General features: G+C 42.3%; 1 protein-coding gene across 3 annotated transcripts in view; it reads right to left on the reverse strand.

The window, feature by feature from the left end:
• Positions 1-12,237, reverse strand: part of LOC136018939 (tropomodulin-2) — a 34,229-nt gene extending 21,992 nt beyond the window's left edge. The window contains exons 1-3 of one of the 3 annotated variants that reach the window (XM_065688628.1): positions 12,112-12,237; positions 1,974-2,182; positions 74-230 (exon numbers count right to left, since the gene is read on the reverse strand). In XM_065688628.1, the coding sequence (XP_065544700.1) occupies positions 74-230; positions 1,974-2,099 (283 nt within the window). In that variant the 5' untranslated portion in view covers positions 2,100-2,182; positions 12,112-12,237. Of the gene's footprint in view, positions 1-73; positions 231-1,973; positions 2,183-10,189; positions 10,207-11,649; positions 11,707-12,111 lie in introns of those variants that run through there. The other 2 variants (XM_065688629.1, XM_065688630.1) reach the window with 2 other exon arrangements.
• Positions 12,238-12,571: the final 334 nt, after the last annotated feature.

The raw sequence follows: 12,571 nt of genomic DNA on the forward strand, positions 1-12,571 counted from the left end.
ATAAAGGCCAGGCACAGCAGATGCTTGTACCAGGCAGTCCATTACTCAACACCCACATGAAGATGGACTGTACCTTTTTTTTCCCCTGTAAATGGTACAAAGTCTTCTCTGTCTTTGTGCTCCAGTGCTTGCTTCTCCAGGTAGGAGAGCAGGCGCTCTCTGTCAAAAGGGCCCGTGACAGGTTTCGTGGTCTGGTCCTTTTGCCGAAATCCCGCTGGAAGCAAGGCATTCTGTGAAAGAGAGGGAGGCACGTAAAGGAGAGGAGGCCATTTCATACAGTGGTCCAAATTTCATTTCAATGGTGCTGGGTTTTAAGTGAAATCATTCTTTGCACATTACTTCACATAATGCTCGTTAGTGACAGCAGTAACACACATTACCTAAACGTAACCACTAAACCCAGTACATCTTTCAGGCTTCTTGATTGTACCACCTATTAGTATTTTTATTAACCACATTTACAATCACAGCAGCAAAGACCTAAGTGAGATCAGAGCCCTTTGTGTTACACACAACCACAGAGTTTGAAATCCAGGTAAACAGACCAGGATAAATTTTCTGTGCATTTCCTTCTCTTCATTTACTCTTTTCTCTCTCCATTTTTTTTTTTTCCTCTCTCTTTTTTCATCTTTAAAGAAATTCCTTTCATGCTAATGCAGATGTCTCTTGGGCTTCAGAAATGAATGGCATACACAGAAAGTAACTGGTGAATGATGTGGACTTTAACTATTTAAAGTATGCAAGAAGTAAAGAGATGAAGCCCCGCTTTAAACATGCGACTGTGTGACCCTGTGATTGCATCTGTACCCCTTAATATAGGAAGATGTGTAAGGCTCCCACATTTCAGTCCAGGAAATAACAGAAAGGAGTACAGGTATGTGGACGTTGCAGTTACATGTGCAGTAAAGCCAACATGTTGAAAATGCCCCGAAGTACTGCAGAAACACTTTGTTGTTGGCCAGTAAATCTGATAGATGGCAAATACCTGGTGAATTCTAAGTGCATCCACTCAAGTCACTAGACACTTTACCTATGCGTGCACAAATGCGCCCAGGGGGCTACACATTTACTGCACATGTGTAGTCTGACTACAAATGCACCATGGCCTGCTTTGTTTGTTTGGTTGGTTGGTTTAATGTTCTGTGTCTCCATTTGAGATGCCAGTTACCTGAAAATACCAGAAAATGCACTGTAGAAGTGTTAATAGTGAGGGAAGTGACACCATGGAGGGAGAGAACAGTAAAGCCAACCCTTAATTTCCAGGTAAATTTGTACTGTAGAACTAGGAGTTATAATTCAATTGTGTTTCTTCAAATGTATTTTGTTTCCAGAGTGAGCTCCTTTTCAAACTCCTGCAGTTTGGTTTTGGGGTAGGTAGTCAGAATTCCTATCCAGCACGCTTGTGACTGTAACCTCGTTATTGTGGGACCAAGTAGCTCCTAGGCCAGAGATCTTTAAATTCTTTGTGAGTGTGTCTTCAAATACTCATATTATCCTTGCTCTCTAGAAAATGACAGTCGTGTAGCTGAGCCTTATTTTTCTCAATCACGCCTAAATATATTCCCTTCAGCTAGAACTATCTGTGCTGAGTGACACCATCAACAGGTTTCAGAAGTTCAAAAGATCTGATCTGCACAAACACACCTTATGTTAGTTTGTTTATTGTTGTGCTCACAAATAGCAGCCATAAAAAGCTTTTCATCATGCTGCAGTGTGCAAACATGATTAAAGATTTAGACTGCAGACAAGCTCATGTCTAAATAGACAAGGGGTAGGGAAAGGGCACAGTGACTTGTACAAAAGCAAGTAGCACATCACAGCAGGAATAAACCCAAAATGTCCCTAGCTGAGCTGCTCCCACTTTAGGATCCACTGCCTCTAGTGTAACAGAATACAAATATAAAATACTGTAGTATGTGGCATTTATAAAAGGCAGCTTTTGAACTATGAATCCCCTGGCCACCATCACTAACCTCAGGATCAAGGTCATCGAGAACATGCTCTAGCTGTTTCAGTTCATCCTCTGAGAGTTTGCTGAGTATTTCATCTTCATTAATATTCTTGTATTTCTCCAACTCTTTTCGGAAGGGCAGAGACATGGCTCCTGCTGCACTGCTCCACTGATGCTGCTTGCCAAGATTTCAACCATCCAGGAGTACTGAGCTTCTTGTGGCTTCACTCACTGTTAACAATAAAGCATTATGAGTGTCTCCATTTAGCTGATAGAGTCCTAAAAAGCCCACATGCTGAGAGTCACATTTACACTTGATTAATGAAAACAAAGCAACAAGATGTCCTGGCTCAGTGGAGGGAGTGTGGGAAGTGCTGGGGCTGCCTGTGTAGCAGTAGCCAAGAAACAGCAGGGAGGGGTACGGTACATTTGGGAACCTCACGAGTGCAGCAGTAAAGAGAAGCTTTGAGACATAGATAAGAAAAAACATTAGGAACTCATCCTTTTCCATGGAGATGTGTTTTATTTAATTTGCTTAGAAACAGTAGAATCTGCTTGTAGATTCACAGAGAACAGTCCAATGCTGACAAACAAGATAGAAAACGATATGCCTTGTGGTATTCTATCTTATCCCAGCTTTGCTGATGGCCGAAAGCAGGCCTACATTGTCTTGGCTGGCTTTTTGGTACGTACTGGTTATGTAAGCAGCTGTAAAGTGTGCTGCTTGGTAGTCTTATTTCAAAATGTTTATCACATGTGATAGTACTCATCATCAAAATAACTCTTGCAGTAAGGATATACTTAAAAAAATCATCTGTAGATTAGTCTGCTCCATGGGGCACCTGCAGGCATGCAAAACATGGTCATGAAAAAGCATGGACTTAGTATTTCACAAAATCTTTAAGTTTGAAAACATGAACTTGGTTCTTGTTAGATGATCCCAAGTGATAAGTAAGAAGAAAGTGTCATTTGCATAGCCACAACAGTCACTATGATATCATTTGTTATGAAGAACTCTGTCTTTAGTCCCCCTTTTTTTTCCTCTCCAGAGCCAATTCTAGAGCCAGAATCTGCCTGTAAATGAATGGAGTGAAAGAGAATTAATCTGTGATCAGGAAGAGCATTTGCTGGGGAGTTTTGCTGTGCTCCAGGCCCTCCCAAGTCTTCCCACTCCAGGACCAGAGCTCTCTGAATTGCACAGCCAGCTGTGCAGTTTTACAGCTGAGTTTTTGCATTCACAAATTTCAAAGCTATGGTTGATATGGGAAACAGCCAACTGGCACATACAGCTGCCTTATGTCTGAACCCAGACTCTGATTTCCTTTGGCCAGGTCCTTAATTGTCATAAAGTAAAAAACATCCATGTGGGTCCTGTTGTTCTCTGTATGCACTGGAAGCCAGACATTTATTTTTCTTCTGTTCTAAATCCAAATGAAAATGTTGCATTTACGCAGGGTTTCACTATTAAAATACTAAATATTAAAACACATCTATTTTTGCTATCTATCAAAAAGACTAGAAATCAGCAACCTGTAGAAACGGAAGAGAATAATCAGTAGAATTACAAACTTCAAAGACCTGGAATTCTACAAATACTGCAAGGCAAGATAAGCCTTGACTGGAAACACTTGAACAACCTATTCCAAGAAAAAGCATTACTTCCGCTATACACTTGTATTTTCTACCTTATTACTGCTCTGTCTGCCTGTTTTCATAGCATGCTATCATTGTTAAGCCATTCCCAATGTCATGGTAGAATTCAACTGTTCTTTAAATTGTGAGTAAATTTTAGGAAGTTAGTCAGCATCTGATGTTTCACAAAGTTACAGCCATTGTGAAAATTTCTTATATTATAAGGCTCTATCATATGTGATACTTCTGAGAGAGATTTTGGCAACAAAAAAGTCAAAAAGAGCTAATGGTTTTCTGTACCTAGCCCTTAAAGAGAACACTAATTCTACATATGTTTAATTGATACAATTTGTTATCAAAACTACTTGTTAAATAATGAAAGCATTTTATGTAAAAGAGATAAGTATATTTGTTTAAACTGTAAAAACAAATTCAGCCGCAATACATTGCTGTACTAAGGCACCAGGTGCCTTCTCTAAGTTTCTTTGCATAAACTCATTAAAAATGTAACATTTCAGCCAGCAGCCATTAAATAGGCTGGGAACTTTCTTTGAGGGGATTAGAGCTTTTTAAAACTCTTTAACAGTTTAAATGGTTATTTTATTAGAGTTTAATCTCATCCCTGGAAAAGAAGGGAATGTAATCACAAGGTTAGGTTAATTAAATAGTGTTGGGAAAGTAACTAGTAAGAGTACATCAAGTTTTCCCTGGCTGAGGTTCAGCACTTCTATTGTGCAGGATGCCTGGTGCCAGTACCTTTCCCTTGGCTGTATGGCACTGAACGATTCACATCCAGGAACACAGCTAAGAGCTGTTTTACTGGGATCAGCAAGACCATGTGTGTAATGGCTTTTGTGGAAAGGTTTGCAAAGTTGAATCCAGGTGCTAATAAGTAATTACTGCAGAGCATGAGTGGAGTGCACCAGACATTTCCGAATTCTTTGTGAGCTACCTCTGTGCTTAGCCATAGAGGGAAATGTGCCAGAGGACACTTTCCAACAGGTGACAGTTTTCAATATCATAGCTGTTTCCTTATAATTATTAGGAAGAGAAGGTATTTGACCATGTGCAGCAGGGACACCCAAAGAGAAATATAAACCCAGGTATTAAGGATGTATCAGTCTAACTTCTCTCATGGCATGAAGCACTATGTTGGATAGCCCTTGTTAGACCAGCAGTGCATGGAAGAGCTTGAAACCATGCTTTTCTTGCACACATACATTTGCAGCAGAAATTCCCTTGATATTTTCCCTTTCACAACTGAATCCTACCCTCCTGTGACTGAAAAAAAGCAGAAGACACTGCTTAGGGAATTTATTTGTCCACAATCCCTGTAAGTAGTAAGGCTTACGTGGAGCTTGCACCCTGCTGTAGAGGCTACTGAAAGCTCTGGTGAAGTGCTTGTCATTCATGTCCTAGCTTCATGCACTCTATTGACCTTTCACCACAGTCACATTATGGGAAGCCAAGGGAATGAGATAAATGTGACAATTCAGCATCCTTCAGTCTGGGAAGGAAATGCTTAAGCCTTGAGTTCCCATACTTTGGAAATCGCTGTCTAATGTGATGATTGTAATCTCCACCTTCCTAATTGGATTTCATACTGTTAATTTTGTATATGTAAACAAGACCATATGCTGTCTGTGCTGCTTCTGATTGTGGTTTGACTTTTCTGAGTGTGCGCATACTGTTTACTTTTTACAGATTATATCCGCTTGATTTTCTTTGTTATGGTTACTGTACGAAAACTTTCATTTGTTAGAAAGCAACCCCAACTAACCAACAGCTCCTAGCTAGTGTAATTTTAAGTGTACAAAAGCAGATCAGTGTCAAACAGTAGAAAGATATTCAATGTAATCACAGAGAAAATATGCTACACTGCACTGGGGGAAGCAGAATGAGGGACCATGGGTATGACTATGGAGATCCACTTCAAACTCACTGGGAAAAGTGAACAATGAGAGTAAGGAATGAAGAAACACAAACTCCATTTGGCTTTTTCCATTTAGTTTAGGAGCATCACAGTTTTACTAGGGGCTCCAACACCCACTGCCGAACAGCAAAGCATGCTGTTAGATGCCCAATAGGTGAGATCTATGCTGACACATAATGCAGGTACTGTAAGGGGTAGCATCTCTGCTAACCAGATGCTACTTTTAAATCTTTGCGGAGCACAGATATTTCTCAGTGAGCTTCAAAGAATCCGTTGCTATATTTTTACCTTTGATTCCTTCTAAAGAGATAAATACATACTCTTTTTTATTTGGGACAGCTTTTTCACCCATGCCTGTCAACATCAGGAGTCAAAATATGTTTTCAAAGACAAAAAGGGTGTCATTAATCAGCCTGCATAAAATCAGTATTGTTCTGTGTAGTCAACACTTGCTGTGATGTAACTCTTGTATACTTTTCTGTGTTCCATAGTACTTTTTGGTTATAATCCTTATACACTACTGATAGGGTTTTCTAGAGTAGCTTGGCTGTAGTTTCTGCTGATACCATAATATTCTGGAATATTCTACTGCTGATACCGATACTTCTTCCTGAGAGGGAATCAGTCCTCTGCTGAATTAATGTTAGACATCAGAGAGGTCCCACTTGCATTTGCTTGGATTGCTTCAGAAGTGTTGGAACAACCTGAACTGTAGAACCTTCTATGGACCAGGAGCTACAAAGGCACATCAGGTCACTCACATTGTCTAAAACACAGGCTATATACCTAGGAAAACATAATGTCTCTGGGGTCCTGTAGCAATGAGAATCCTGTGATACATGTGATGTGGATTTCTAACTTTCGATAGTGTGTACAAGCTAAGAATAAAGCTGCATGGCAATGTGCGTTTACAATGTAAAATGACATGTGCTGAATCGGAAATAATCCATGAGAGTTCTTTGCATCTTCATAGAAAAAAAGATCTTTTTTCATGATCAGATTTGAATTGCTCTCACTTTTCCAAATCACAGCAACTGATGTTCAGAAAGGAAATCCTGACACACAATCTATTTCAAACTATCTCTGTATCCACAATGGTGGATATTTGTGTTCTGAAAAAGACTTATGAAACTGATCTATATGGAAAAATTCTTCCCTTTCTTTCAATATTCTCGAGTAGATAAACATGAAAATAAGAAACAGGTGGAATAAATCCCAAGTTAACTTGATACTGGACCAAATAAATAGGATTGGGACCATTACGATTAAGAGCAACATTTGTGCAACACAAGCAGATGCTCAGCAGAAGGAGGGTGGTTGTCCCACGCCATCCAGGCAATGGAGTGCTCCCACCGATACAGTTAACCCAGTACCAACCAGGGGACCTCTCTGCTGTCCAGGAACTGCTATGAAAAATAAGGCTGGGCTGTTGAAAGATCAAGCTTAATAAAAAAGAGGGAAATACTTCATTATTTGATATATAAATAAGGTTTCTTTTTTATATCTATACTTAAAAAACAAGACCAATATGTTCTTTCTGACTATGAACACATGGGAGATGTATACCTAGAGATAATGTTTTGTGGTTCAAAATTTCCCTTGGTTTTAAACTAGGAGGTTCATAAATCTCACAAAAACTAGACAGAATGTACTGGGGCTAGCACAGCACAAAGGTATGATAGGAATGTACAGTGAAACATTATGAAACTGATTTTTTCTGTGTATGATGAAAATGGTATTAGCTACAGGTCCTGATGTGGCTAGAGACAGTAACTACATGAAAGAAACTCATGTAGGTAGAAAATGGAAGAGGTGTGTAGAAAAGCATTTTGTCTTCTAGAATCTATCAACTTTTTTGCCTGTTTCCCCAAAAAAAACTTCTGAAGAACATAAGGAGCACTGAACTGCTCAGGTTTGGTCACCTCTTCTAATCCTTTCCATCCAGAACACAGCACACTCACTTGGTGGATCAAAGCGAATAACCTGTTTAAGGATTCGTAGAACAGGGTCCTTTGAGCGGGTGTCTGGGGAGAGCACACCCAAGTGCACATGGCACTGAGCTCGGGGATGGCACTGGGCAAGTAATGGTGTGGCCAAACCACTTCTATTCCCAAGCCCTGTTTGCCATCTTTTGTCATACTGTAGCAAAGAATCCCTAAAAAAACATGTATATTTAAAATGCTGGTTTTCTCCAGGTCTAATGTAGGATTATTTCATCTTCTGTTCCTAGCAACAGTCCCATATAGACACTGTTAAATAATTAACAAATATGTTGTCCTAACACTAGACTAGGCCTGAACCTTTAGGACAATCATCAGCGATCAGAAACTCCACTTCATAATTTGATGAGCCCTTCTGAGCCTTGGTAATGCTCACACCACTCGGTAGTTTACATGACAGTTGGCTTCTTTACTGAGGGACTGACGACTCCTATGCAAATAAAATGGAAAACATCAATTCACTTTAATGGGAGTTCAGTCGCGCCCTTTATAAGGAAATAACCATCATGTGTGCTACAAAATTATCCATATGAATGTACTGCTATTATAGCAGACATAAAGAGATGAGTGCCCTTTGAGTCAGATAACATGAAAGATTCTTCACTGGTGATTAAAGATGAAACATTAATGCTTCTTCCACTGATGCAGAATGAAGTTACATAATAACTAATTTCTAATTGTTTCTAAGATAACATTAGGGGTATTATACATATTCATTCAAAACATAAAACTAAGTCCTGGGAAGGAAGTAGATCTCTTCACAGTGCCTGATGAAATATAACCTGTTTCTGGGTATCATCATATGTGTAAATCATAATCACTAGAATTGTTTCCATACAGTGACCATATGATGATTTAAGTCAGACTTACTTAAAAAAAGCTACCTTTAAATCCCTCAGTTCCTACCTGCAGGAAGAAGATAACAGAACAAACCTAAGTGTTACAGATGTTAGTGGTATTCTGTATGGCATTCTGACACTCCAGTGAGGCATCCAAGTATGGGAAATGGAAAAGACTAAAAAAGACCTGCCCATCTGTTGTGTTTCCTGCAGGGAGAGTCTCCCCCTCACTTTTAGAGGGGTAAAGTTTAGTTCTAAACCAATGAAGCAAGCATCTTCTGTTGTTGCTCACTGCAACTGGTAACCTTGTGGAACTGGAAGGGGGGTTTCCTCCATCTTTAGAACTTCAGTGATTCTTTGAAAACCCATGCAAGGTTAATAAGCTTTCCTAAAATAAAAACATAACATAGCTACTGTCTGAAACTGAGGCTGGTGTGAAGTACTGGGCTGAAAATCCTTGAGAGCAGGCTTTTTATACAGAAAATGGGCTATGAAATGGCAGATCCACCCACAATTCGTCATCTATAAGCTTCAGCTCTGACATGAACAGAAACACCCAGTGCTGAGCTGTACCACTGGAAGAAAACAGCCCCATCATTTTCTGTAGGGCACCAGTGATATTTTAACCTCTTTTAATAACCACCAGACTGTGCAGGCTTGATTCTACAGTAGATGATAGGTGCTGACTGACCTTGGACAAGAGGTTGCACCTTTTCAAGTGAGCACCAGCCCAGAGCACGCATGCTCCCAGTCTTGTGATACAGCAGGCCATGGGTCTGTGGTCCCCAGATGAACAAGGATAAATCAGTTCCAACATAATGCACATTACAGTAATAGCTGTGACATTGACAAGATGGTGTCTTCATCCTGTTCAGTTTCCCAGATTTTGTGTTGTGTGAAGAATGGAACCAATAGTTGTGGTGCCTTACACATCATCAGCCACACTAGAGCCTCCCCACTTCACTGTCTTGTCAGAGGAAATGCCTTGTTTGAGATCAAACAAAAAGTCTGTGGCATGACAAGGAATTGAATCATCTTCCAAGTATCAAGCGTTGGACCACTTTTCCTTTGGCCATGGGTCCCTTCTTCCATGGACAATCTTGTTCAAGTGCATCTTTTAAATGAATTATATATGCCAAGTGAAAACATAGCAGAAAGAGCTCCAAAGGCTAAGAGCATATGCTACTGATTGCAGAACTGTGATCCTTAATAATGATCACTGTAGGGTAACTTCTAAAAAAACCCTATTTTTGCACCTTTTGTAGGCTTTTTCTTTTTCTCCTTACGATGTATGGAGACACCATTAACTACCTACATATTTTGCATTTCAGCTGTAAACCAGGGCCAGAAACCACCTGTGATGTGTCCATCCTCATAGCTGAAACAATAAATAGGAGAAGGAAATGTCCCTGGAAACAGACTTTCTATTTTCATAGAGAAATAGATCAGACCAGCCCTGGAAAAGACAACCCTAGGTTTGTTTTTCATTGGAAACATCAATAGGAAAAAGGACACTGGGTAACTTTAACAAAAGAGTGTTCCACCTTTGCTGCCAACAGACAGCACACAGAGCGCTACCTTTTTGTCACTGCTGTTCTCAGATTTCCCTGCTTTAGAAGAGCAGCTGGGCCTTCAGCTGCTCCTTGAAATAACCCCAGTAAAGAAGGATACAAAAAATAAGTTTACAGATTTCTGCGGCACCAAGTAGTGATGGCCAAGTTTCACTGTCAAACAGAGCCACTGCTGCACTTGCTAACTGATACTTAATTGCACTTGTCAATTCTGTTAATGGCCAATTAACAGAGCATATGCATTCACCCCAGTGTTAACCTACCATGTGCAAATACATGTGGTTACAGGACACTGCTCCATGCCCCTCAATGCCAATTCCTGCTCAGCTACCACAGACTCTGTTAAAGGAATACTCAGTCACAAGAAGACACCAAACTATGAAATTCAATAAATCAGGAATGCTACAAAAAACCCCTACAGCAGATTAATAACAGCAGAAATGCATAAACATTGCTGGTCAGAAGTTGTAAAATACTGGAAACAATAATAAATTGGGAAAGGAAGAAAAGTTATGCAGCCGGAGAGCAAAGCGTGCCATTCTGAACAAAATTACTTAGATTGTCAAGGTAACAGAGGCTACTGGCTAAGTTCAGGCAAATTCAGCCAAGCTAGTTGGATGGGAGAAACGATGGATATGGAACTCGGGTTGGCAAAGTCACTACATGATTCATTTAACCTTCTTCACTTTTTACATAGTAATAAAAACTTAAATATATCTAGTGGAATGTAAGTTATATAATTAAGAGCTGCACAGCACATAGCACCACAGCAAAGACACTCTGTCAGATAGGAAATGGGTGCAGAATAACATGGAAAGTATTGGAATACCATTAGTATAACTCAGCAAGATACCTCCATTCAGCCCCAGGTTTATTTTCCTAATAACTGTACCCCTTTCAAGGCACTTGAGGACGTGATGCCTGCAGTATTAGGCCAATTGGTCCCGGGAGTTTCTTTCCCATTACATGTTCCTACCTCCAGAATTGGAGGGCAGAACAGAAGTTGTTCAAGGACAGTTTCTGAGAATAATCAGTTAAGGAAAAGCTTTCATATGATAAGAAATTGAAAGACTGCACTGATTTACTACAAATACACAACTCAAGAACTTACTGAAGACTTCCTCTACTAAACGTTTTCAAAAGCATAGATCTAGAGAGTGTATTATTCATGGTGTAAAAACACCATCACCTCTTCAAATTATCTTTAAATTGCTGTTTGATACTGATACACTTCTGGACTTGTTTCATCATTAATGACGTTAGTTTCATCATTAATGATGTTACAATGTGGGGGTTTATGTTATGTTACTCCTAAGTGCGGGGTGGTCACATGAATATAACCAGGTCTTATTTATTTTTCAGTGTTACAGTCCTCAGATTTCCCTACGTGTTTCTCATTGATCAACTGTGCATTTTTACCCTCAAGAAATTCCCTCAAAGCTTCCACCGAAGCAAACCCCCTCCCTCCAATTAGCAGAAGGCCACCCTGGTAATTTTGTAATCAGACAACAAAACAGAGCATGTGTGGTACCTGATGCCAACGTGCACGTTCTGGGGACACATTTTGCTCGCCAAGAGATTGGAAATGTTACTAAATGTTACCAAACCCGCTCCCCGTGCCTGAACTTGTCACTGATACATTTAGTCTGACCTGCTCCACGGCAGCGGAGCGTATCCGCCCGCTCGCCCGCCCGCCATCCATCCTGCTGTATTCCTGACGTACCAAAGGCGTGATAGCTCCGGCACAGCTCATCTTCATCTACGAAAACACCTTCCTCCCGTATTTTATTAAGCTGCTGCATCTGATTTCTGTCATTTAACGCCTGACATTATGTCAGGACGCGAGCACATCCAAGTAAACACAGCCGCCTTCCCCGGGAAAACGCGCTATTAAAAACAATAGGCAGGAGGGAAGGGCGCTCCGCACACCGCGGGAGCCCCGGACGCGCCGCGGCCGCCCGCGCGAGTCACGCACCGAAGATGATGCCCAGCGGCTCTGCCGCCGGGGCGCGCTGGGCTGGGGCCGAGCCGCCCCGCGCAGGGGATGCTCCGCGCAGGGGATGCTCCGCCGCACGCAGCCGCTCCGCTCCGCACCGCGCGGAGCCCCGCGGAGCCTCCTCCCACCCGGGGCCCGCAAGCGATGCCGCGGGGCCCTCCCGGTCCCAACCCCGTCCCGCCGCCTTACCCCGCCGTGGGGCCGGTCCTCGCCGGCAGCTGCCTGCGCGCCTCTCCGCGCCCGAGCGCGGCGCCACCCGCCTCCTGCGCGCCCCTCCGGCCCCGAGCCCGGCGCCAGCGGCTGCAGGTGGGTGCCCGGCTCGGCGGCTGCGCACCGCGGGCCCTGTCCTGCCGGGCACGCTGGGACTCGTAGTCCGGCAGCCGCCCGCAGCCGCCGCGGGGTCCGCGGGCAGCGGCAGCACCGCCAGCCACAGCCAGCACCCCTCAGCAGCTTCCCCCCCGCCCGTACCCGAGCAGCCATCCTGGGTCCGCTGCACTCCCGCACCCCTTTACGTGTCTTTCTGTCTCAAGCCTGTGGGTGATGCCCCACCTAACCTGCATCCAGACCACGTTTATTCTCCCTCGCCTTTGGCATGATGAGGCCCCAGCCTCACCCCTCCCTTTGCCCCCACTATATGGAAACCATGAAA

This window comes from Lathamus discolor, chromosome 8 (genome assembly GCF_037157495.1).
Source record: "Lathamus discolor isolate bLatDis1 chromosome 8, bLatDis1.hap1, whole genome shotgun sequence".
Lineage (NCBI taxonomy): Eukaryota > Metazoa > Chordata > Aves > Psittaciformes > Psittacidae > Lathamus > Lathamus discolor.